Source organism: Durio zibethinus, chromosome 7, assembly GCF_047325235.1.
Source record: "Durio zibethinus cultivar Kanyao isolate XHJ-2024 chromosome 7, ASM4732523v1, whole genome shotgun sequence".
NCBI lineage: Eukaryota > Viridiplantae > Streptophyta > Magnoliopsida > Malvales > Malvaceae > Durio > Durio zibethinus.
In genome coordinates this window covers 21,238,504-21,264,073 of record NC_143168.1, presented here as the reverse complement: position 1 = coordinate 21,264,073, position 25,570 = coordinate 21,238,504, and the positions used below count along the sequence as shown (strand labels likewise).

Here is a 25,570-nt window from a genome sequence, read left to right as displayed (position 1 = left end):
GAACTGTAGGTGTGAGATATGAAGGTTTTGTGGAAAAATTAAGAAATAAATCAAATGTGAAAACTGAATGTATGTTGGAAAATTACTTATTGAGAATTATACAAAAATCTTAGGTTTATATACAACTAACTAGGGGTTAAACTAGGAAACTAAATCTTCCTAAAAAACTAATCCTATAATTGAAGGATTGTCTATCCTAATTTTAGGGATACAAATACTTAATTCTAGAGATACAAATATAAATATATAGATTACAATATTACAACCAACTGTAAATAAGTGTTTTCCCACACTCCCCCTCAAGCTGGTGAATAGGAGTTTTCCATTCCCAGCTTGGAAATAATTTCTTGAAATGTTGCACTAATGAGACCTTTAGTCAACACATCTGCAAGTTGACCCTTGGTTGATACATAAGGTGTACAAATCAACCTACTGTCCAGTTTCTCATTTATGAAATGACGGTCTACTTCAATGTGTTTTGTTCTATCATGTTGCACAGGATTGTGTGCAATGCTTATTGTAGACTTGTTATCACACTAGAGTCTCATTGGTCCATCCCACTTAATCTTCAAGTCTTTTAGGATAATTTTTAACCATAGTAGTTCACAAATTCCTTGAGCTATTGCTCTGAACTCTGTTTCAGCACTTGATCTTGCCATCACATTATGTTTTTTACTTCTCCAAGCCACAAGATTACCACCTAAAAAAGTGCAGTAGCCTGAGGTGGATCTTCTATCAGTTACTGAACCTGTATAATCAACATCTGTATATGCTTCTAGAACTAACCCTGAATTTTTTTTGAATAAAATACCTCTCCCAGGATTGGCCTTCAAATAGTGCAATATACGGTAGACAGCCTGTAGGTGCACTTTTTTAGGACTATGCATAAATTGACTTACCACACTCACAACATATGCTATATCGGGCCTAGTATGTGAGAGATAGATGAGTCTTCAAACTAATCTTTGGTACATCTCTCTATTTACAGCAACATCTTCATTAGCTTCTCCAATTTTATGATTAGGATCTATAGAGGTATTTGTAGATTTACATGCAAGCTTTCCAGTTTCCTTCAAAATATCCATCACATATTTTTATTGTGAGATGAAAATACCATACCGTGAGTGAGCTACTTCAATTCCTAGGAAGTACTTCAATCTCCCTAGCTCTTTTATCTCAAATTCTCTAGCCAAACACTGTTTTAGAGATTTTCTCTCTTTTTCATCATCTCCAGTTACAATTATATCATCAACATACACTAACAGAACTGTGACTCTTCCTGAATCAGAGTGCTTGATAAACAATGAGTGATCTCCTTGACTCTGTTTACATCTCATTGCTAGCATCACTTTGATAAATCTCTCGAACTAAGCTCTAGGAGACTGTTTAAGGCCATATAAAGCTTTTTTTAGCCTATATACTTTGTTTGCTTCTAGATGACCTCAAAATCTCGATGAAACCTTCATATATATTTCTTCATCCAAATCACCATGTAGAAAAGCATTCTTTACATCAAATTGTTGAAGCTGCCAATTGTAATTTGTAGCCAATGATAACAAAATCCTAACTGTATTCATCTTGTCAACTGGAGCAAATGTTTCCTGATAATCTACTCCATAAGTTTGAGTGTAGCCCTTAGCCACTAACCTGGCTTTATACCTTTCAACAGTACCATCTGTCTTATATTTTACAGTGAAAACTCACTTACACCAAACTGAATTTTTTCCTTTAAGGAACTCTACCAGTTCTCATGTCTAATTTTTCTTTAAGGCCTTCATTTTTATTTTCATGGCTTGCCTCCATTTCTCACTGGATAATGCCTCGGATAATGTAGTTGGAACAGAAATAGTGTTTAGGCTCACAAGAAAATTTTTGTGGGATGATGAGAATTTTTCAAATGACACAAAATTAAAGATTGGGTATAGTAGATGCTTGGTACATTCTCTAGTTCTTTTCCTAATGGCAATAGGCAGATCATAATCACTAGTTATAGTTTTAGGAGATTCATGCTCATTTTGAGAAACATAGTCAAAAACTGTAGTTACCTTATTTTCAGAGTTAGGATCAGGTTCTTGGACTGGCATTGGTTCAAGATCTGGAACTTTTCTTCTTGAGTACACCTATAATTCCTTCATAGAATCAAGAACAATATTATCTTTTGTCACATCTTTCGTATTTGGAATGGGTTCAGACTTAAATTCAATGTTTGACTTGGGCTCAGCAGAAACAGGTTTCGACTCAGAAGAATTAATGGGTGTAAATGTTAAAGAAGGGGGCAAATCAAGCAAAAAGAAGTCTTTATCCTTATTTTTCATAAATGAAGTCTCCCCCTGAAGATAAAGTTGAGTAAAAAATGGTTTATTTTCTTCAAAAGTGACATCTGCAGACACAAAAAATTTTTTGGTAGGAAGATGATAGCACTTATATCTTTTTTTAGTTGAAGAATATCCCACAAAATACACTTAATCGCTATTGGATCTAACTTTCTCCTATTATGATTGTGAATATGAACAAATGATGTACAACCAAACATCCTAGGTGTGAGATTATTTGTGGTATTGAGGTTTGGATAAAATTGTGAGAGTAGTCCATAGGAGTTTTAAATCCAAAAACCCTTGAAGGTAACCTATTTATAATATGTGTGACAGTGAGAACAGCTTTCCCCCAGTAAAATTTAGATACATTTGCTTGAAAAAGAAAGGCTCGGGTTGTGGCTAGTAAATGACTGTTTTTTCTCCCTGCCACTCCATTCTGCTGTGGAGTATTAACACAAAATGACTCATGGATAATCTCTTCTTTTTTGAAATTGGTAGATAGACTCTGGTTGAAGTAGTCTATTGCATTATCAGACCTAAATCTCTTGATTCTCACTCCAAATTGATTTTGGATCATGTTTTAGAAACTTAAAAACATACTATTCACATTTGATTTGGATTTAAGTAAAAAAACCCAAGAGACCCTGGTACAATCATCTATGAATGAAACAAATCATCTAGCACAAAAAATATTAGGAATTGTAGAGGGACCGTAAATGTCACTATGAATCAAGTAAAAGGGAGTAGAACTTCTTTTGTTACTGATTGGAAAAGACACGTCTATACTTTGCAAGTTCGCAAACATCACAATGAAAATTTTCGACATTTAATCCTTTGAACAAAGAAGGAAATATGTTTCTCAAGGTTTCAAAAGAAAGATGTCCAAGACGAAACTGATAAAGTCAGATTTTATCTTTATTGGAAGATTTTTCAGAAAGAAATGACAAAAGTAAACTATTCTTGATACTACTTGTGTTATTTGATGTCTCAAGATAGTATAGTCCATCTTTCTCCTTAGTAAGTCCAATCATTTTTCCCGAAATCTGGTCCTAAAATTCACAATAAGATGGATAAAAAGTTACTTTGCAATTCATATCTCTGGTAAGTTTTTGTATAGATATTAGATTAGTAGACAATCGGGAACATGAAGAACATTTTTTAGAACAAACGAGGGATTAACTTGAACATCTCCTAATCCTGCCACTGTGGTAAGTGAATCATCTGCAACAACAATTTTCTTATTACTGGGACATAGGTTATATGTACTAAACTTTTGTGAGGAATGTGTCATGTGGTCTGTGGCTCCTGAGTCAATAACCCAAGAACTCGTAATAAGCTTAGCTGAGACATTTAATCCATTAGAACCGGAAGCTTTACTTGAACTAGAAACCTTACCCAAAGAACATACCACAGTAGGCTTTTCAAAGATTTTTAATAAGTTTCTCAGCTTTTTAATCTTTTCCCTGTCGAACTCTCCTTATTTCTGAGACATCTGTAGTACTCCAGTGATTTTTCCAGTTAACATTTCCTCAAATTGGGTGATAGTGATATCTTTCTTTGAAAAGATTCGGCAATGAAGGCCTAAACAGGATTCGGCAATAAAGGCCTAAAAAAGTCAACAATGAAGGCTGAAAATTTTGCTTCCCAAAAAGAGCCTAAAGCTTTGATACCATGTGAAAAAACTAAGAAATAAATCAATGTGAAAACTGAATGTATGTTGAAAAACTGCTTATTGAGAATTATAAAAGAATCTTAGATTTATATACAACTAACTAGAGGTTAAACTAGGAAACTAAATCTTCCTAAAAAACTAATCCTATAATTGAGGGATTGTCTATCCTAATTTTAGGGATACAAATACTTAATTCTAGAGATACAAATATAAATATACAGATTACAAGATTACAGCCAACTGTAAATAAGTGTTTTCCCACAGGTTTCCATGCCCATCCTTTATTCCATTAAACAAATTCAGATCAACCGCCCTTCTTAGCATCATACTTAATCCTTCTGCAACTATCAGAAACAACAGTGGAGAGAGCGGATCAGCTTGTCTAAGTCTGCATCATTATTAGTCTGGTGAGTGAGCCACTGATGCTGTTGATATGCACCCCCATATCCATGAAATCCATTTTCTGTTGAAGCCCATTTTTACCATCATTGATATTAAGAAGTTCCAGTCAACAATGTCAAAAGCCTTCTCAAAGTCAAGCTTCAAAATCATACCCCCCTCTGACGATTTTTTCATACTATTTATCACCTCATTTTCAATAAGAACACCGTCCATAATATGTTTTCCCTCCACAAAGGCAGATGACTTGCTTCAATCTATTAGCTAATACTCTTGCTTCTATCTTGTATAAGCTACTGATTAGAGATAATGGACGAAAGTCCTTTTAGGGACTTGTAGCACTGTGTTTTAGTTGATAACATAATGAAGGAGCAATTTATACCTTTTGCCAATTTTTCAGTTTTTTCAAACTCTTCCAAAAAATCCAGTATATCAGACTTTAGTAAGCTCCATTTCCCTTTTATAAAGTTGAAGTTGAATATATCCGGTTCAGGCACCTTATCTCCATCACATCCTTCAACTGCATTCCATACTTCCTCTTCTGTGAATGGTACCTCTAGCCTCTGGGATTCCATCACAGTTAACTTCTTGGTTTCCAATTCCACCACGAAGAGCAATTGCTTTAAAAATTTTCTGAACATATTTTGGAAATGATTCTCTGCCGCTGCTCTAATCTACTTTGGGTTGTTAAGTCTTTTGCCTCTGTGGGATATGTAGCTGAGGAAATTATTTCTCCATCTGTTGTTGGAAATACAGTGAAAATATTTTGTGTTCTTATCTCCCTCTTATATCCATTTTACTCTTGCCTTCTGCCCCCATGTTTGTTCTTCCCCTCTTTGTAATCCCCATAACATTTCTTTTTTTGTTACTATAGCCAAGTTGATGCTTTTATCCATTGGTTTGACTTCATGCTCTCTCTCCCACAATGCTATCTCCTTCTCTAGTGAGTCTATTGAGGCTTCCATATCTCCTTTCCCATGATCGTTCCATTGTCTGATGTCCTTCTTCAGAAGTTTGAGCTTTTGCATCGCCATGTTACCTGTGTATCCCTCCACCTCGTATAAGCTCCATTTATTTTCTACCAGCCAATGAAACTCCTCATTCTTAAGCCAGTGATTAAAAATTTTAAACGGTTTCGGTCCCCAATCCTGTGCTTCAATTCCCAGACAGAGAGGAATATGGTCAGATATAGAGCATTCTAAGCACCATTGATTGATCGTTGAGAAGACCGATAACCAGTTCTGTATGATAAGGAATATCTCCAGTCTGTTCATTGCGATTCTTTCACCTCTCCTATACCACGTGAATTTTTTACCAGCTAGGGGAAGATCAATTAACTCTGCTTCTTGTATGAAGTTTGCAAAGTCTGTTGATGATCTGGCAATATCTGCTATCCCAACTCTTTCCTCCTCATTTAGCATTGCATTAAAGTCGCCTGCAAAGCACCACAATTTTGAGCTACTTGCTTTTACTTCAGCTAGTTCTTACCAAAATACTTTCCTTTCGTAAACATCATTAAGGGCATGCACATTGCATAAATTAAAAGTGCCAGATTTATTTGTGAAACTACCACTGATCCAAATGAACCTCTCTCTACAAGTGGAGGATATGAATGTGAAATCCTCCTCTGCCCACATACATATCAATCCCCCCGCAACTCCATTTGGTTCATTTTGGGTAAACTTTACTCCTTTTCTTTCCCATAGTTGTCAAATTGTTTTGTCAGTCACTTTATGGGTCTTGGTTTCTTATGTAAAAATACTTTGGTTTTTCGTTTGACATTATCGTCCTAAAGGTCTCTTTTTTTCACTCCTTCCAATTCCTCTAATATTTACAGAAATAATCTTCATTGTGAGAAATAAAAACCCCTTGATTCTACCATTTTCCCTACTGAGAATAAGTAATTAAGAATTACCTTCCCATTCCTCCTCTGCCGCCTCTATCTCTATTAGCTTTTACAGTACTTCTTCTTCGTCTCCTCTTACTGATAGGCCTAGCAGCTTGCCCACTTCAAGTGTTTTCTCTGATTCTCTTCTAAGCACCCTATTCCTGTTTCGAATATCTTCATCAGATAAATCAGCCTCCTCCCAATACTGTGTCTTCAAGGCTTTCTTCCCTATGGCTGTATCTTGCCCACGGTCCTCTCTTCCTTTTAATACCTTTTCCTCGGCTTTGTATCATTTCTTCTTCTACCAGTATTTTTTCTGTCCTTTCTGCCATGTATTAGCTCGCCTTTCTGACTTTGAAGAATAATATTTTCCGCAATCGACAACTCTGTCTGAAGCTTTGCAATTTTTGGCCCCCATAATTCTTGTCCAGTCTCGTCATTATTTTCATCTTTCGATTGGGTCCTTGGCCTTTCAACTTTTGCTTGCGCAGTTTGGGCTTAGTTCAACGACCAATTCCACTCTTTTTCAGCCCAATTTTCCTCTATAGCCCAAATATCATCAGTCAGTGGTTGTCTTCATGTGTTGTGACTGGGGTTTCTTTCCCTGTTTTCCAAAGTTAATACCACGTCATCTTGCGACTGCACGCGGTTGGAACTTGCGGCTGACTTAACTCTCCTCCAGCTGTATAACCCTTTTCCAATACCTCACTACTTGCTCGTCTGTCAATGTTTCCCAGATCCGACTTTTCACCTCCTTCATCGTTGCACTATCCATTACTGCACAGTTGGAGTTCCTTTTCTGTGCTTGAGGAAGCTGAACTTGATGAGGACGATGGTGTTGATTGACTCTTTTTGATTTGTTTTATCCCAGTATTCCATAAGAAACCTGACCCGTCTTCCAGCGTTACTTTAACATGATATGATTTCCCGTTTATTACTATCTGCAAGTAACTTGGGAGATGAGTATCTGTTCTGATGAGAGCTAAAACTCTTGCTACGTCCAATCTTCGTTTTCTCATCATACTATTATCGATGGTAACAAAAGTTCCCCAAGTGCTTCCAATTCTACTAAATAGCTCATAATTCCATGCATGCAGTGGGATATTTTCAAGTTTAATCCCAACAAACTTGTCACTTGGATGTATCTCTTGATTCCACGGCCTAGTCCAGAAGAACCAGTCACATAACCACATCTTTCCATCTTCAAGCATCCCCAACATTTCCTCTCGACTCAAACTGTAGTAACACCATACTACCCCCCCACGAACGTAACAAAGAAGTGCATAACCCCTTGACTGAATATTTGTTGCTATAGGAAGTTTATTGCCTGTGGATTTTTTACCCCCGCTACTGCAAATCGTTCAAGCCATTCCAAATCAAGGTTTTCCTGTTTCCACTCAAACATAACTGACTTCTGTGGTTCTGTCTCCTTATCACGATCTTTTTTGTCATCATTATCCTTTCTACCTTCTCCTCCTCTATTACTTTCTATCTCATTGTTTCTGCAGTTGTTGCCCCTTATTATTTCGTTTTAAGTTGGCTTGCCTTTCTCTGTACTAGTATGGTTTAGTGGAACAACTTTTCTTTTGTCTTGTCTGATTGCTGTTTTGGTGACTGCGCTGTTTTTTTGCATCCCTTTCATACTTTGCTAGTTCATCGTCAGCCTCCATCCATGCCAAAAGGTCCCATTTAGTGCCCTGATTACTGCCGGTGCTTCTCTCAGATCTTTGAACCTGAAAAAACCAAACTTACTGCGCCTTGTCCATTTCTTGTTTATGGATATGTAGTAATCTAGGGCCCTTCCATATTGCATTATTAGATCTCTCAGTTCTGCTTCTCTACCCATAAGGTGAATTTTGTCCACGAAAACAGATAGTAGCTTTCTCCTCCATCTATCTTTGTCATGTCTGGCTCTCCACTGTGGCTGTTCCCTGGCTATTTTATTCCACCCTTTCTTTCTAGCTCTCTCTTTAACTCTTTCTCTCACGGTGTTTTTTATACCGGACTCCACTTATTTATTTATAAAAAAAAAAATTTCTTATAACTTTTCTTTTAAAAATTTTTTATTTATCAAGTAATATCTAATTAATTTTATCTGAAATAAATCTTTATTCAAATTTTTTATAAGATTTAAGTGAATCCTAACAAATATATATCATCTTCAAAACAGAAAATTGTTTTGTCTTTTTCTCTCAAGGTAGCAGTTCTGTCATTGTCTAATTATTTGAGTCTAATTATTTTAAATTCATGAAATAAAAATGACATGGAGAGTGAATTTGAGCTACGCGATAGTCATGGAAAGTGATGATTCTAATTATCATAAACGTACAATTATTGAAAATGTGAAGTAATATATCTGATGTCATTCATTCATGTGTCCATTATACATAAGCTGGGTATGGGTCGCCCACTCCAATATTTATAGGTGATCAGATTTATCACTCTTTTATCACCACCAAATTTCACAAGCACAGGCACGATTCTGCTTTCCACTTTGGCTGGTAAACCTTAAACAAATTATCGTTCGTTCGTTTCTCAGTAGAAGTACAATACATTCTTCAAGAGGTAGTTAACCTTTCTCTTCAATTAAATCATAATAATGTAGTGTATATCCCATGTTTTTGTCCAGGTAATGGCTATAGGTGGTGACGTCAGCATTACAATGAACAAGATGGAGTTTGTGCCATGTTCGACAGAGACTAGTCAATTTTTCAGAGAGGTAATTGAAAAGCCCTGCCGTATGTATATGAATTGCGTGGTTAGCTTTGCCGTTTTCAATTTAATACACGACATCGGAGAAATATACATCTTTTTTTTTTCTCGTACGTAGGAAATCAAGATCTAATTGTGGGTTTTTTTTTTCTCGATTGTGTGTTTCTGGCTTTCTTGTTTCCAATCACTTGTTGTTGATTGTGTTGTTCGGTATTGCATCTTTGCGTTGCTTAGTTGTGGTTTCTCGTATTCTTTCTTGCCTGTTGGTTATTTCGACCATGTCTACTGGGTCTATTGTCTCTGGGTTGTGATAAGTGATTGTGGGCTGATGCTGGGTTCTTATTCTATGCGAGCTTTTTTAACCGATGTACAAGATTTTTTATTTTTTCTATAATTTGAAAATAGTGAGTTTTGAAATAAATTTTATTTAATTCAAATCAATAGATATCTTTCAAATTAAAAAAAATAGTAAGTGATATTGTGATTTTAAATTTTGAAGAAGTTTAACAAATGTAAAAATTATGAAGAAATTTATTAAGAAAAAACTGTCTTTATGAGATTTTAAAAGTTTGAAAATTTTGTTTGGTGATTTAATTTTGAATTTGATTGTTCACTTTTATCAAATTTAAAATGTCTAACTTTTCAGATTCTTTAATTTGTGAATTATAAAATTAAATCAATACTTGATTTAAAATATAATAGAGATTTAGATAACTAATAATTATTTTAAATGAATTTATTTAATTGATTAATAACATAAAAATAAAAACCATATTACGGGTCAAATAAATAAAATATCCACTTCATGTAAACAAATTTTATTGTAATTATGTATTTTGTAATATAATATTATATATTATTGCCCTTTGCTTTGTGATTATCTTTTATTTTTAAGTTAGAACAACAAAAAATTTTATAAATTTTATCACTTTATTTAAGGAAGTTTTTATATCTTTATTGTATCAAAATATATTTTTAATATTTAATTTTCATCCAAATAAAATTTTAATATAAATCAATCTTTCATTTGAAATAAAATTTTATTTGAGTACAAATAAAAAGTAAAAAATTTTTTGAATACAAATTATAAGAGCTTACTTTAAAAAAGTAAAATAATTATTTTCTCGTTTTAACATATTCCAAAAATAGTGAAGTTTAAAACTAAAAGTGTTACCAAATTTTATGTAAATTAGGAAATAGTATTTGAAATTTCATATTCTTATATGATTAGTTAGATAAGAAATTATATGATGGGTGCTTTTATTCATACCTCAAAAATTATTCTCTACATTCAATTACTTTTTATACTCCAAATTTAAAGTCTAATTTTTTTTTTTTACTAATTACACCCTTAACCACATTTCTAATTTTCCCTAAATACCCTTACACCCATTTTTCCATTTCCTTTTCCATTTTTCTTCAACCATAACCTTCAAACCCTAACCCTAAAAACCATCCTAAAAACTTTAATCCAAACTCTAAAATCACAAGCTTTGAAGTTAATCAAGCCATTAAACTTCAATTTAGAGAGAAATGACATGTAAATTTTTTTTTATTTTGGTAAAATATTGATTAAATTGAAAATCTGAATTGTTGATATAAGTAAAAAGGGATATATTTGAAATGAAGATTTAAAAAACAGTTTCAATTGAGGATCTCATGAGGTATGGATAATGCCTAGATTGAAGAACTTAAAGATCAAGAATATTAATGGAATGAGTTTTTGAAAAAGAATTTCGAATTAATTTGTTTAGAATTGTTGAATGTTTGTTATTTTAGATGTTTTGAACCTTTCCAAGCATTTATCTTGGTAATATAATGATTTCTTTGCTTGTTTATTTTTTGCCAAACTTGTTTTTATAATGAATATCTTTTCTTTAATTTTTTTTCTTGTTCTTCACCATTTATTCCTTAAGGAAATGTGATGGATTCCATTTGTCATCAAACTAGAATGATGATGAATAAATAAATGATTGATATGAATGATTTTTGCATTATTTCGAAAAAATTAAAAAGTGATTAGAGTAGATAAAAAATGAAATGTGAGTGATAAAAAAAGTTTAAAATGATGTGCATCCTTGTGACTTATAAATGAAAAAAAAAATTCCAAATGTTGAGATCAAATGAAAGGAAATTTTGGGTCATAAGTCGGTTGATATATTTGTTGGCTAGTTCTAAAGAAGATAAAGAACGTAATGGGAAGTTGAATAGAAGAAAACACATAAAAAAGAGTCTTGAGAACCTTTTACCACAATTAGAGATATATGACATTAATTTTTGCATTTCATGTATTGTATTCATTGCATCCATTACATTTTGATTCTATCAAGTTGAAAACATGCCATTCATTATATTCATTTATTCTATGCATCATGCATATTTGAAAAAACAGGAAAAATGAAAGTTTGAGTTTTGAAATTGAATTTGAAAGTTTTGAAAAATCTTTTTCGTTCATTGTATGCATTCATTGCATACGCTTGGAAAGAAAGGAAAAAGTAGATGTTGAAATAATTTTGAGAATAGACATTGGAATATGGTCAATGGTGAATTTGACGAGATCAAAGGAATCACTTTAAGGTATGAATTTTTTATTTTAAAATTTTAATGCCTCTATTATGGAGAAGTTTTTATCCAAAAATGATAATGAGCTATAATACCTCAAAGCATAATCTTGAAAACCTCAAGTATTTCATTTTATTTTTCAAAAGTTTTAAAGTCTTTGGTGGGGAAACATTTTACTTTTTGAAAGTTTCAAGCCTTTAATAGGTTGAAGCATTTTATTTTTCTAAAAGTTTCAAAGCTTCTACTAATGAAGAGCTTTTCAATTTTTGAATGTTTTAATGCTTCTATTGAGAAGGATCTTTTGTGATTTTCCTTTTTGATTTTTTTTATCCGAATAAAATGGATGTTTTTTTTATTTTCATACACTTTCCGTTTTACAAAAAATTATACAAAAAGGGTAAATTAGTTCTTTTAATGTAAATTAAAATTTATTTTTTTAGAAATTTTTAGTTTAAGTTTAGGATAATCTTAAAAAGAATAATTTATACCAATCACATTTATATAAAAGAGATTAGTAATAATTTCATATTTTTTGTATAAATGAATAAATTTTCAAAATTAAATATTATGATAAAAAGTTAGGCACAATATATGTTAATGAAATTATTTATAAGACTCAAATAATGTTTGAAATAACTTTTTATGAATTGATGTATATATATATACACGCGTGTATATATGTATATATATATATATATATATATATATATGTAATGAGAGAGAGAAAGAGAGAGGATGAAGGATCATTATTTTGGAATGAAACATCATGTCGAGCGGACTTTTTTTAATTTTCAATAATTATTTTGGAATGAAACATCATGTCGAGCGGACTTTTTTTAATTTTCAATAATGACGATACCTAATAATGATATTCAATTGCTTTAAACAAATTCTCAATAGAATATAAAATAATGACAAGCATTCGACTTTTTCCTTAGAGCATTTGATTGTTTTAGTCTAAAGGTAGTTGTTATGTCATTACTGACAATAGTACATCCCGTGATTCCGAGCATTACGGTAGTCATGAAATGTGAAGATGTGAAGATGTGTAATTATCATTTAGACATACGACTGTAGAAAATGTGACAGTTGTGTTATCTGTTCTGTAAGGGTTGTTGTTATGTCATAATCGATAATAGTACATCACGTGAATCTGAGCAACACGGTAATCACGAAATGCGAAGACGTGTAATTGTTATATATACATAGCTTGGGTATTGGTCGCCCGGTCCAATATCTATAGGGGATCAGTTACATCAATCAACACCAATTTTCACAGCTGCACAGGCACGATTCTGCTTTCCACTTTGACTGGTAAATCTTAAACAAATTATCATTGATTCTTTTCTCAGTAAAATAACAATTCATTCTTCAAGAGGTGGTATTATATTTCTCTTCAATTAATTCATAATAATGTAGTGTATATCCCGTGTTTTTGTGCTGGTAATGGCTACATATGGTGACATCAGCATTCCAGTAAAGATGCCACAAGTCGGGCTTAAGGCGGCACCGGAAGAGAAGTTTGTTCCAGGGGTAATTGAAAAGCGTTGCTCTATATATATATGAATTTCGTGGTTAGCTTTGCCTTTTTCAATTAAATATATGCCTTTTTGTTTTCCTTTTCTTTTTTTACGTAGAAGATCAAGATCTAATTGTGTTTTGTTTTTTTTTTTTTTTTCCGATTGTGTGTTTCTATGTTTCTTGTTTCCTGTTTCCGATAAGTTGTTGATCTCCTGTTTGGTATTGTGTCCGTGTTGCTTAATTGTGGTTTCTTGTATTCCTTCTTGCCTATTGGTCATTTCGACCATGTCTACTGGGTTTGTTGTCTCTGGGTTGTTATAAGAGATTGTGGCTGATGCTGGATTCTTATTGGCTTTGTACGGTATATAACTATACTTAACTTTTTGAACCCACGATACACAAGATTTTTTATTATATTTTTTGTAATTTATAATTTATATTTTTTTATAATTTTAAAAGAGTGAGTTTTGAGATAAATTTTATTTTATTTAAATCGATAAATATATTTCAATTTTAAATGCATAGTATGTGATATTATGATTTTAAATTTTAAAGAAGTTTAAAAAATAAAAAAAATTATGAGGAAATTTATTAAGAAAAAAGAATCTTTTTGATATTTTGAAGTTTTAAAATTTTATTTCGTGATTTAATTTTGAATTTGATTCTTCATTTTTATCAAATTTAAAATATTTATTTTTCAGATTCTTTAATTTGTAAATTATAAAATTAAATCAATACTTGATTTAAAATATAATAAAGATTTTGATAACTAATAATTATTTTAAATGAATTTATTCAATTGATAAATAACATAAAATAAGAATTGTTTTACATTCAAATAAATAGATTATCCCCCTAAATGTTTATGTAACCATGTATCCTATAATATAATATTATTTATACTCACCTTTTGTTTTGTGTTTATTTTTTTCTTTTTTTGTTTTTGCTTTTTAACGGTTAAAATAACAAAAAAAATTTATGAATTTTATCACTTTATTTAAGGAAGTTTTATATCTTCGATCTTTATTTTATCAAAATACATTTTTTAAGTCCAACTCTTAATTTAGTGGCTAAAAAAATTTTATAAAGATGTAAAAGACCTAGTTTCAAGTTAAGATCTTCTCTTCTTTCCTCCTTGTAAGGGATATTTTTTCCCCCAAACCAAAAGAAATATACTTTTTAATATTTAATTCGCATCAAATAAAATTTTAGTTTAAATCAATATTTTATTTGAATTAAAAGTTTATTTGAATACAAATTATGAGCGCTTAATTAAAAAAAGTAAAATAATTATATTATCTTCCTTACACAAATTTTAACATATTTCATAAATTTTGATATTCTTATATGATTATTTAGACAATAAATTATATGATGGGAGCTTTTATTCATATCTCATAAGTATTCTCTAAATTCAATTACTTTTCAAATTTAAATTTTTTTATTTAATTACACAACTAACCATATTTTTTATTTTCCCTTAATACACCTAACAGCCATTTTTATATTTCCTTTTCTATTTTTATTCAACTTAAACCTTCAAACCTTAACCTTAAAAGTCATCCTAAAAACATTAATCTTAACTCTAAAATCATAAGTGTTGAAGGTAATCAAGCCACTAAACTTCAATTTAGAGATAAATGACATGTAATTTTGTTTGACTTTGAGAAAATGTTGATTAAATTGAAATCTAATATTGAATTACTTTTGGGTGAAATCGTTAATTTTGGATTTACATTTCAATAAGCAAAAGCTTTTAAAAGTTTTTAAAAATGCAAATTTAAATGTTTTTACAAGTTTTAGAAATGTAAATTCGAAATTTGTAAACCTTAAACTCTAAATCTCAATCTTTTAATCTCATTTTTTTTTTCAGTGTTGTTATACATTTTTTAAATATTCTAGATAATAATTGCTGGAGCTGTTTGTTGTTGCTGAAATTTTTTTATCTTTGAGGTTGAATGTATTGACTCTGTTTCGGTGCCGACTCTATTTCTGCTTGTTGATGATTTGCTGCTCGGTTTGTGGATGGGTTCGGTTCTGGGTCGACTTGATTCAATTCTTTGCTTCTGGGTAGAGGCTTCTTCGTAGAATTGCTTGTTGACTCTATATTGCCTTTGTTAAATTGCTGTTGACTAGAAAATCAAACTTGAATGCCAAATTTCTCTTTGCGTCGAATTGCTCTTGATTATTGCTTCTTGCTTGTTGCTTGATGCCTGATTTGCAGACTTGATTTTGCTTGTCTTGGTCTGCTTCTGTTGGCTATATTGCCTGAATGTGCTTGTCTGCTTCTTTTGAATTGCTGGTTGGTTTGAATGCTTATTTTTTGTTGCTTCTTGCTTCTAGCTTGAATTGCTTCTTCGATTGATTTCTATCCCTGGCCTTTGCTCGTGATTCTCTGTTTTGCTTGATTTTCTGCCGATTGTTTGCTTTTGACAGATTCGATCTTGGTTTAACTCTAAATTTCTTCCCGAGGATGTCTCAGTCATTAATTCAAAATCTTAAGAAAAATCAAGGCCTTCACAAAGAATCCCACTTTTTCTCTTTTGGCTTTTCTAACTTTTTTTTTTTTTCATGACCAAATTAAAACTAAAAATAAAATTAAAGTCGAAATCTAAAACAAAAAGCAAAATTAAAATTTGGGCTTCTATCTCTTGGATCCAAAATTCATCATTTGTATTAAAGCTCAATTATATAATCAAATTAAAATTTGAAATATAACTAATTTTGAAAAAATCTTATAGTTGAAATGGATGTTTAAATATGAATAAAAAGAAAAACGAAAAGAAAAAAGTGTAGGAAATAAGATGAAGAATAAAAATGAGTAGAAATGGGTGTGAGATTGAAAAGTACTTTGTCAGAGGTTAAGTAATTATATATAAGAATACTTTTGTAATAAAAAAATTAGGGTATAAATAATAATAAAGAATAGAAGCTTCCTTATATAATTTATTTTCAAAAAAAAAAAAGGTGTTGTTTGCTTAAATTTTAATGCAATTATTTTAACAATTTCAAATCTTGAAAAATGCATTTTATAAAATGATCGCTTATTAAAAATCACTGCATGTGCCACCTTTTTAACAGAAGATAGACCCAAATAGTTGGATTATTAGTAGAGTGCCTCCTCGACTACGTGAAGTAAATGCAGTAGCCTATGAACCAAATGTGATTCAAATCGGTCCCTATGGAGGTCCTCGTTATTGGGAACGCACGCAGGCAATGGAAGTTGTCAAAGAGAATTGCTTCAGTAGGTTCATTGAGAAAACCAAGCGTGATCGCAGCGAATTTGAAGGGGCCATGAGATCAATAGCAGAACGAGCTAACAAATGCTACCAAGTTTACCGTGGCACTTATGTTCCAGTAGACAAGCTGGTCCGTGATGGATTTTTTATTGTTTCGCTAATACGGGGGAAGTACCCAAAAGAAAATTTTTACCAACTTGGACGGATTCAAACTGACATTCGGTATGATTTGTTACTGTTCGAAAATCAGCTTCCTTTCTTTGTGCTTTGCCATCTAGATCGCATAATAACGTCAGAGGGTGAAGATGAAGAAGATCGCATAATAACGTCAGAGGGTGAAGATGAAGATGCTAGCATAATAACGCCAGAGGGTGAAGATGATACGTTCGCTCGTTTAGCTCTTTCTCTTTTCGGAAAAGGGGCGCGACGACCAGCGATGTGGTCTGAAAAGTACTATCCCACAGGCAGAAACCCGAATGATTTCAAGCATCTTCTGGGCTTGGTACATGCTACTTGCCTTCCTTCAGCTCAAGGAAGAAACCGCCACTTTTATTTTAAACAAAAAGCAGAAAAAGTAGCGAAAGATCCAAAATCCCAACGCTCATGGAAATTCATACGCAGTGCAACAGAGCTGGAAGAGGCAGGAATCAAGTGTGAGAAGAATAATACGGAGAGCTTGTTCGATATAGAATTTACAGATGATACAAAAGTACTGAAGATTCCCACCTTCCACGTTGACGATAATACGGAGCGTATCTTGCGAAATTTAATGGCCTACGAACAATCCATCCCAAGTTCGGAACCAACTTACGTTAGTGATTATGTGACGTTCATGGATAACCTCATCAACACAGGCAAGGATGTGCAATTACTCTGTAACTGTGGAGTTGTTGATAATTGGTTAGGGGATGATGAAGCAGTTGCCCAAATGGTTAACAAACTTCGCAACAACATTTACTCGTCCGATGACTTCTACTATGCGGAGATATTTGGTAAGGTGAACGAGCATTGCCAGAAAAAATGGAACAAATGGAAGGCAACATTGAAGAGAGATTATTTTAACTCGCCCTGGTCGCTCATTTCCTTCCTTGCTGCGGTTGTCGTACTCCTATTTACCGCGATACAAACTTTATTTTCGGTTCTTTCTTATGTTCATCAGTAAGTCTAAGTTTTCTTAAGTTCCCATGGTTGATGGGAGGCAGGGGAACTACTAAAAGCTCATGTTAATGAGCTATTACATATAATAAAATAAATACTTGAGTGCTGCCAACAGCCATGTACGTGTATTAATTAGATAGCTGTTTGTACGTGTATTAATTAATTGTGTAATTGCTTCGATGGATTAATGCTTATTCTCTGGGTTTTCTAACAATAGAATTTGTTTAACTTGTGTGCCAAAAATGACATGTTTTAATTACAGCGCTTTCTGTCGCCATGATCACTCTGATATCTTCTCAAGGGATTGATGAATAAGTAACTCCCTTTTATCTTTCAACCCAAATCTTATTGCTATCAATCGTTTTCATAGGTTTTTCCCTTGAAATTGTTAGTATTGACTTTAACCAAATTATTTATGTTTTTGGACAATTCAAGTTATATTGGCGAATTTTCTTCCAATTGTACACATCTCTCAATGTTGAAAGATTTTTATTAAAGTGGCAAAAGATATTTGGGTGTTATCAAATAATTTTGGACAAAGCACATTTGAAAGTTGTTGAAGACTTAGTCACTATATTATTTTAGTATCAATTTCATAGACTATTTATAATTATAACTCTTTTATACTTACAATTTCATTAAAAAAAAAAAAAAATAGCTTAGGAAAGTTTGAACAGTTTTTTCCTATATATGTGCAGGTGCTCTTTAATCTTATTTCCCAAACTAGAGTAATTTTAAATTTAATTCTCAAAAAAAATTACTTTGTACAAATGTAATCCACATCATCATAAATAAATGACAAGTCATACCAACAAAATAAAAAATCTTCCAAAAATTCACAATTGAAAGGAAAAAAAAAAAAAAAAACTCCTTTAATCCTCTTCCAAAAAATTAGGATTCTTTTCCTACTCCGTTCTTCTTTGCCAAATGAGTTTCTCTTGACATTCTTGGGTTATCCAAAATTAAAAGCAAAAGCAGAAGCAATACTTATTCAAACGCAAAAGAACAGCTCAAGACTTTCATTAAAGCAGCAGAAGCAGAAGCAAAAGCAAAAGCAAAGGGATTAATATTCGCGTGACTCAAACGCTGTGGAGTGCAACAGAGCTGGAGGAAAAAGGCTCATGGAAATTCATACGCTGTGCAACACAGCTGGAAGAGGCAGGAATCAACTTCGTAAAGATAGGTAAGGAGGGGAATATTAAGAACGGGGAGAAGGAGCAAGTTAAAAGCTTGTTCGATGTAGACTTTACAAAAGATGCGAAACTGAAGATTCCAACCTTGACGATAATACAGAGCGTATCTTGGCCTATAAACCATTCGTCCCAAGTTCGGAACCAACTTACGTACGCTTTTGATTACGTGGAGTTCATGGATAAGCTCATCAACTGAGGCAAGGACATACAAATAGACGCAAACATGGAATTATTGATAATTTGATGAAGCAGTTGCCCCAAACGTTTAACAAAATTCTCGACTTTACTCGTCAAATGACTTCTACTATGAGAAGATAATTGGTAATTAACGTGAACAAGCAATATTGCCACAAGATGTGGAACAAATGGAAGGCATCATTGAAGAAAGATTATTTCAACTCGCCCTATTCGCCCATTTCCTTTCTCACTGCACTTGTCTTGCTCCTACTTGCAGTGCTACAAGCTATATTTTCAGTTCTTTCTTATGTACATCAGTGAGTGCCATGTTTCTTTTGCTTAATTTGCAGACTGGAGGCAGGGTGCTGTGAAGTGAAGCCAAGTGATCTATCAAGTACTGTAACCTAAATAAGTTTTTGGCTTCCCTGTAAGATATAATTAATGTCTTATGTTTGTAATTAGTAATTTCTTATGGTTTGTGCATATATATACTTCTTCATTTGATATATCTGGTAAGGTGTGATTATTTGCAATTAGTATATTAATTGTGCAATAAAATTTAGTTAAGTTGAATTTTATTTACCCAAAGCTTACAAAAATTTGCTGCAGCACTACTATTCCAGTTTACAAAACAATGATATTATGTTAGCAGCTTATTCTAGAATAACTATAGAAAGCTTCCAGCCATCACACAATTGCTTGTTCACTATATCTATTGTAATTGGCCTTAAATCATGTAACTTGTATCTGACAACTTCCTTGATCCTTCCCACCAACTGTCTTGTTGTCTCTTCTATATGCTTGAACAGCTGTTGATTTCTTTCCCCCCATAGCAAAAAATTGCAAGCATTCAAAGCTATACATAATATGATGGAAATCAAAGCTTTTCCCTTTAGCCTGTTCATTGCCCACCTTAGCTCAACTTCCCAATTCCCTGTTCTTTTGTGAATCCTGCATAACTGGAGTACCAAATGCCAAACTTCTTTAGTGTAAGCACAGTCGAATTACGTATGATCTTTAGATTCATTCGCTCTTTGACACAAGCAACACCTGTTGTCTATCTCCATTCCTCAAGACCTTAGTCTATCCTTCATTGGGAGTCTGTTCAAGATGACCATCCAAGCTATCAATGAATGCTTTGGAACATGAAATTTGAACCATATAAGCCTATGCCATCCGACCTTTCCTGCTTAGGCCTAATCCTATTCCACACCATTATAGTTTAATAGCAACCATATGGAAATGTCCATACCGCAAAACCATTCTCCTTGTTAATGAATTGATGGGCAATTTGTATTAGTTGAAGTAATTTCCTTCGACTCCAGCTACTATTTTGTTGGCCTGTCACTTGCCAAATGCTTTGTACTTTCGACACATAAGCTTCTAACCCTTGCTATCTACATTTACCCTGCTTTAGTAAACATAGACCAATGATTCTTCATAATACAAGCTCAGCAAACTATGTTCTTGACTCCTAGTCCTTCAGATTTTGGAAAACATATTGCCTGCCAACTTACTTGATGTTGTTCCTTCTCTTCATTTCAAAAAAAGCTAAACATAATTGGTTTATTTTTTTTAGGGCATGCTTGGGAAGAATAAAATGTTTGCACCAGTAGTTTTGGACATTAAACAACACAGACTGAATTAATTGCAGTCTACCCGTATATGGTAAGTGCCGACCAGCCTAGCTTTTGATCCTTGATGTGATCTACTCTAATAAAGGCAAACAATCTCTTTTTGTAAGTCTTCTAGTGACCAAAGGAACGCCTAAGTATCTAACTGGCAGAACACCAATCTGAAATCTTGTAGTGTGCTAGATCGCGTTTTGTTCATCTCTGCTAATCCCTATGTGATATAGTTCACTTTTCCCACAATTCAGCTGCAGACCATAAATGGTGTAGACAACTTCCAGCACCGTTTTTTTCCCAACACAGAATCAAGTGCCCTTTGCAAAAATCATAAACGTGTCAAACTTATTTTCTGGCACTTCGGATGGAAAGCAAGGACTCCTTGTTTGGCAGCTGCATCAAGCAATCGTAATAAAACATTGATTGCCAAATCAATTAAGGATACAGACAATAAAGGGGTTGTAATACAGCTCTTTATCTATCTAATGAATTGATCTGGCACTTTTATTGTTTCAAGACAGAATAAATAAAGCCCAGTCCACTAAATCAAATGCCTTTTGAAGATCTATCTTGATTGCACAGCTCGGAGATAAGGTAGATTGACCATACCCTCGAACCATGTCTTGAGCCATAAGGACATTATCAGTGATACTTCTCCCCTTTATGACTGCACTTTGACTGTAGCAATGATCCCTGGCAGAAATTCCTTAAACCTCTTCACCGATATCCTTATGATGCATTTGTAAACTGTGGTGCAACAAGAGATTGGCCTATATTTTTTGATGTTACTGGGATTTGTGCACTTAGGCACCAGTGCAATGATTGTTGAATTAAACGCAGGCAACATATTCCCTGTTTGAAAAAAAATGCACAATAGCATTAGAGACATCCTCTCCAAACATATTCCAAGTCTTTTTTAAAATATTGGTTGTAAAGCCATTAGGCCTTGGTGATTTCTCACTATTGAGTGAAAACATTGTCTCCTTTATCACCTCCTTGGTCACTGGTCTAATCATCATATCTTGTGCTTCGTTGGACAAGTCTCCCTGTAATAGATCAGTCAATAATTCCTGTGTGCAGCCTGTGACATTATGATCCACTTTTCCAATTAGCTTTTGAAAATACGGGATTGCTTCTTATGAAATCTAGGAAAATGAATCGAACGTATTCCCCTCTACATTGACTGATACTCTAATACTTTTCTTCTTCTGGTTAGCTGTTACCATCTTGTAAAAGAACCTCGTGTTTTGGTCTCATTCCTGCAACCATCTGATTCTAGATTTTTGTCTAAAATAACTCTCCTCAGCTTTCAACAATTCTGTAAGATCTTCATATATTCTTCTTTCTTCCTTCACTAAAGATGAAGAGATTAAACCTGATGTGGACAGAATGGCTTTTTGAATCGATTCCAATTTCATTATTTTTGCTTGCAACCTGCCAGACAGATCACCATAGCATGAAAGATTGAACTTCCTAAGCTCCAACTTTAATCTCTTCAATTTTTTATGCAATATAGGCATAGGGTTTCCTGCAATAGGAATTTGGCAGGAGTTCTCCACAATTAACTTGACCTCTAGATGCCTATTCCAATAATTAAAGAACTTGAATGGCTTGGAAGGAGATTGGGTTGCCATATTAAGCCTGATGAATGCTGTACAGTGGTTTGAAACCTCAGGGCCTAAATACTCCACATACGACTGTGGGTAAGCCGAAAGCCATGAGTCATTTATCAAAACTCTATCCACTTTCCTTGCTAGATGACTTTTAGACTGACGGTTGGACCAAGTAAATTGAGGTCCAACGTAAGCATTTTCAAACAACGTTACTTGCGTTGAGCAATTATGAAATTCTCTCATCTCAGAATTTAGAGTTTGTGCTTCAGTGTAATCTGAGCTTTCAGCAAGGTGAACTATAACATTGTAATCTCTAGCTAATATCTAGGGATTATCCCTTACAATACCTTTAAGATGAGACAAGTGTGCCCACAGCTGCCTTTTTTGAATACCATCATTACTCCCGTCAATGGGAAAGAAATAGAACTTTTTGGGTTCATGTAGAACACAACAGGTAACACTCTGATCAGATAACTCTAGTAAATCCACATTCATATGATCTCGCCATAGCATCCAGATTCTTTCATTAGGAGCTTCTAAATGATTGTCCAACATACCTCAACCTTTAAAGTGTTGATCTACTATAAGTTGCATCTAGTGCTACTTTATTCTAGTTTCTATCAAACAAACAATATCTACCTTTATTCTTCTTATTCTATCTACAACTTCTTTTTGTTTTTTAGGATCATTAAATCCTCTAATATTCCATACTATCAATTGCATGATGAAGAAGAATATGTTTAGCTCTAGAGGCAGAAGAATTTGCCTTAAATTTCTTACCCTTGTCAATAGGTCATTTCTTCTTGATTTTTAAGGTTTTCATCAAATCTGCTACTCTTGCAACTGCTGCTCTTTGCTTCTTTGGTGATGGTTGAATTAGCTTTTCAATTCTATCTGTACTGTCCTCTTCCAATGTCAGCTCAGACTCCTTAATTGATTCAAGAAGTGCAAACCTGTTAACAAAACTTGCTCTGGCCGTTGGAGACAATTGAATAGGTGCCTTCTCTTTCCTTTCTCCTCCATTGTTGTCTTGTTTCATCCCTGCTTCATCATCTTTCTTGATCTCGTGTATTGGCTTATTACCTTTATCCTTTGGCGCCTACACTTTTTCTAGGGACCTTGATTGTTTTCTATGGACATGTCTTATCATTATGCCAAAAAATACAATAATGCATACATCTCTGTGGCAACCATGGAATTTCAACTGAAACAGATGTAAAAGATCCATCTTTTTGCACCATATCAATAAACCGAGGAACCGCCATACTTGCCTTCAACTCAACACAAATATTGGCATAAGCCAACCGCTGCATATTGGCTATGATTGAGTCCATATACGGAGGATTCCCCAATGCACTTGCTATATAGCTCAACCCTTTCTTTGAACATAGCTCCAATGGAATCTTTCCTAATTGCACCCAAACTGGCAACATTTTCACATTGAACTCCAAAGATTGCATTCCTGGTTCCCATTTTCGCACTATCAATGGCTTATTCTAGATATGCCATGGTCCATGCTTAATTACCCAATCCCTACCTTCTTTTTTGGGAATTGAATCACGAAGAAGTTAAATCCAGCATGCTTAATCTCTATCTCACTATTCTTATCTCATAGAACGTTAAACATATTCTGAAAGAAACTGAAGTTTGGCATTTTCCCAATGAATTGAGTTACCAAAGAGCTTTGCCATTGAACCCCTTCCTCAAAGGCCTCCTCTAAGAGCTTGACAGTTAATCTACCAACTATCTGCTGTGGGGGATAATACTCTGACGTTTGATCTGATGAAGCCGCAAACAACTTCCTCCAATCCATTGTATTCTCCTTGTGAATCAGCTCCCAGATCCCCGAATCGAAGCTTTTGCTATCAAATCCAGAGTCAAACCGAAAGAATTCCCCAATTTGCTCATATCAATTCCAACAACTCAATCAATTACTACTGTTTACTCTCAGTATCAACAAAAATTTAACTGTAAATCAAAGAGAAATGAGAAGGAATTGAGGAAAAATGAGAAAATCCTTAGCTCATAAAAGTTCTGCTAATGCGAGATGAGGCACTTCCACCATGTTCATAATTCGAGTTAATAGTCTTTTTTAATTTTTTTAACTTGTAAAGAGGGAGAATAAAATCCTAAAAGTCTTACAAAGGCTGCAAAAATTAAGAATTTTGGATAAATGCAATCGAATTTAGTTGCAAAAGTTTAACGAAAATATCAATTAACACCTTTAAATTGACATTTTAAAGAATATAATGGTTAAATTCATTAAAGGTGGAAAATGGTGAATAGCGTATCCGACTTAGAAGTAGAGATTGACAATATCAGTAGTAGAAGAGTGACGAGCTTTTATATGATTTTGCATGGAAGATAAAAGAAATGAGGAAAGAAATGAAAAGAATGGGATAAAAAACTGCTCGTCAGAGCTAACAGAACTTTGATACTGTATCATAGTTTAGGAAATAGAATCTTATTTGGTGTAAAAGGCTTGCTGCCATTGTTCTCATTAATATATATATATATATATATATAATTATAGTACAAGAATTACACTATCTTAATAAGTATAAATTTCAAAGTACAAGTAACTTACATAGAAGGATATGTAAACTTAAGTTGATCAAGATATGCCTTCAGCCTTGTCATTATTATCAGAAAAATTGATCTTGGATTTGAATCTATTAGTCCCTCCAATAGGTACTGCTATCTACAGACATTCATACGCTGGGGATGCATTTATGCCAAATATCTGGTTTTCTGCTTTTCCTTAAGGATGAGGCCTGCTTCTAATCACTACGAAAGGTATGGAAGTCGAGCATAGTTTTTAGAAACTGTAAAGTCCCCTCTCGATCTCCTCTCTTGATTTTTCTTTCATAGGATCTCATATTTGTAATGCGGCTGAAAGGGCATAAGGATTCCCAAGAAAATTGGGAAAACCAGAATTTACAAATGATTCGTTGGATCATATATATACAACTAACAAAATGTCTATCCCTCTCAGACCAAGCGGGATAGATGTTTCTAACGAACAACAAATGGTAAGGAAAAAAATCGGTTAGTGATGAAAGTACTTCATCGTCTAAAGGATGAAATGTCTTTTCACTGTATAGAATGACTTAAGAAGAATGGTAAGGGTATTTTAATTATATGAACTAAACTAACGTGAAAAATCGACTTTATTTTTCGAAGCACAACTCATCAATGATAGCTTGATCGACCACCATTCTCTCGTATATAAATATCTTCCTTTTTCTCTTTAGGTGAGAAGGCCACTCATTTTTCTTTGAATTTTTTTGTTTCTTAATTTGCTTTCTTACCCCTTCTTTCCTTCTTTATCTCACTGATTTGAGTATAAGAATACAAACATTGAGGATAATTTCAATTTTTTCTTTTAACCAACCTTGTACTTATCATTTCAGATTCTTACCCTCTAGTTTGAATTTGACATCAACATTTAGACACTGCCAAAAATTAAAGTAACACTAACAAAGATCTACCG

General features: G+C 33.4%; 1 protein-coding gene and 1 long non-coding RNA gene across 5 annotated transcripts; one reads left to right on the top strand and one right to left on the bottom strand.

The window, feature by feature from the left end:
- Nucleotides 1-4,028: 4,028 nt before the first annotated feature.
- Nucleotides 4,029-6,930, bottom strand: LOC149518131 (uncharacterized). Its single transcript, XR_016343816.1, has 2 exons — nt 6,302-6,930; nt 4,029-5,821 (listed from the first exon to the last, which is right to left on the bottom strand). It is a non-coding gene; the product is annotated as an uncharacterized LOC149518131 (long non-coding RNA).
- A 5,857-nt stretch (nt 6,931-12,787) lies between these two features.
- On the top strand, nt 12,788-17,578 carry LOC149518130 (UPF0481 protein At3g47200-like). Of its 4 annotated transcripts, none has more exons than XM_089763786.1 (3): nt 12,788-12,862; nt 13,018-13,081; nt 16,151-17,578. In XM_089763786.1, the coding sequence occupies exons 2-3, from the start codon at nt 13,031-13,033 to the stop codon at nt 17,468-17,470; spliced, it is 1,371 nt and encodes a 456-aa protein (XP_089619912.1). In that variant the 5' UTR covers nt 12,788-12,862; nt 13,018-13,030; the 3' UTR covers nt 17,471-17,578. The 4 variants fall into 4 exon arrangements, with proteins under 4 accessions (XP_089619912.1, XP_089619913.1, XP_089619911.1 ...); XM_089763787.1 differs by having other exon boundaries at nt 13,018-13,122; XM_089763785.1 differs by having other exon boundaries at nt 12,968-13,081.
- Nucleotides 17,579-25,570: the final 7,992 nt, after the last annotated feature.

Excerpts from the sequence above, each read along its gene's own strand:
- LOC149518130 (XM_089763785.1), top strand. The coding sequence starts at position 12,995 with ATGGCTACATATGGTGACATCAGCATTCCAGTAAAGATGCCACAAGTC. Across the intron at positions 13,082-16,150 it reads AAGAGAAGTTTGTTCCAGGG|AAGATAGACCCAAATAGTTG; the intron begins GTAATTGAAAAG and ends CCTTTTTAACAG.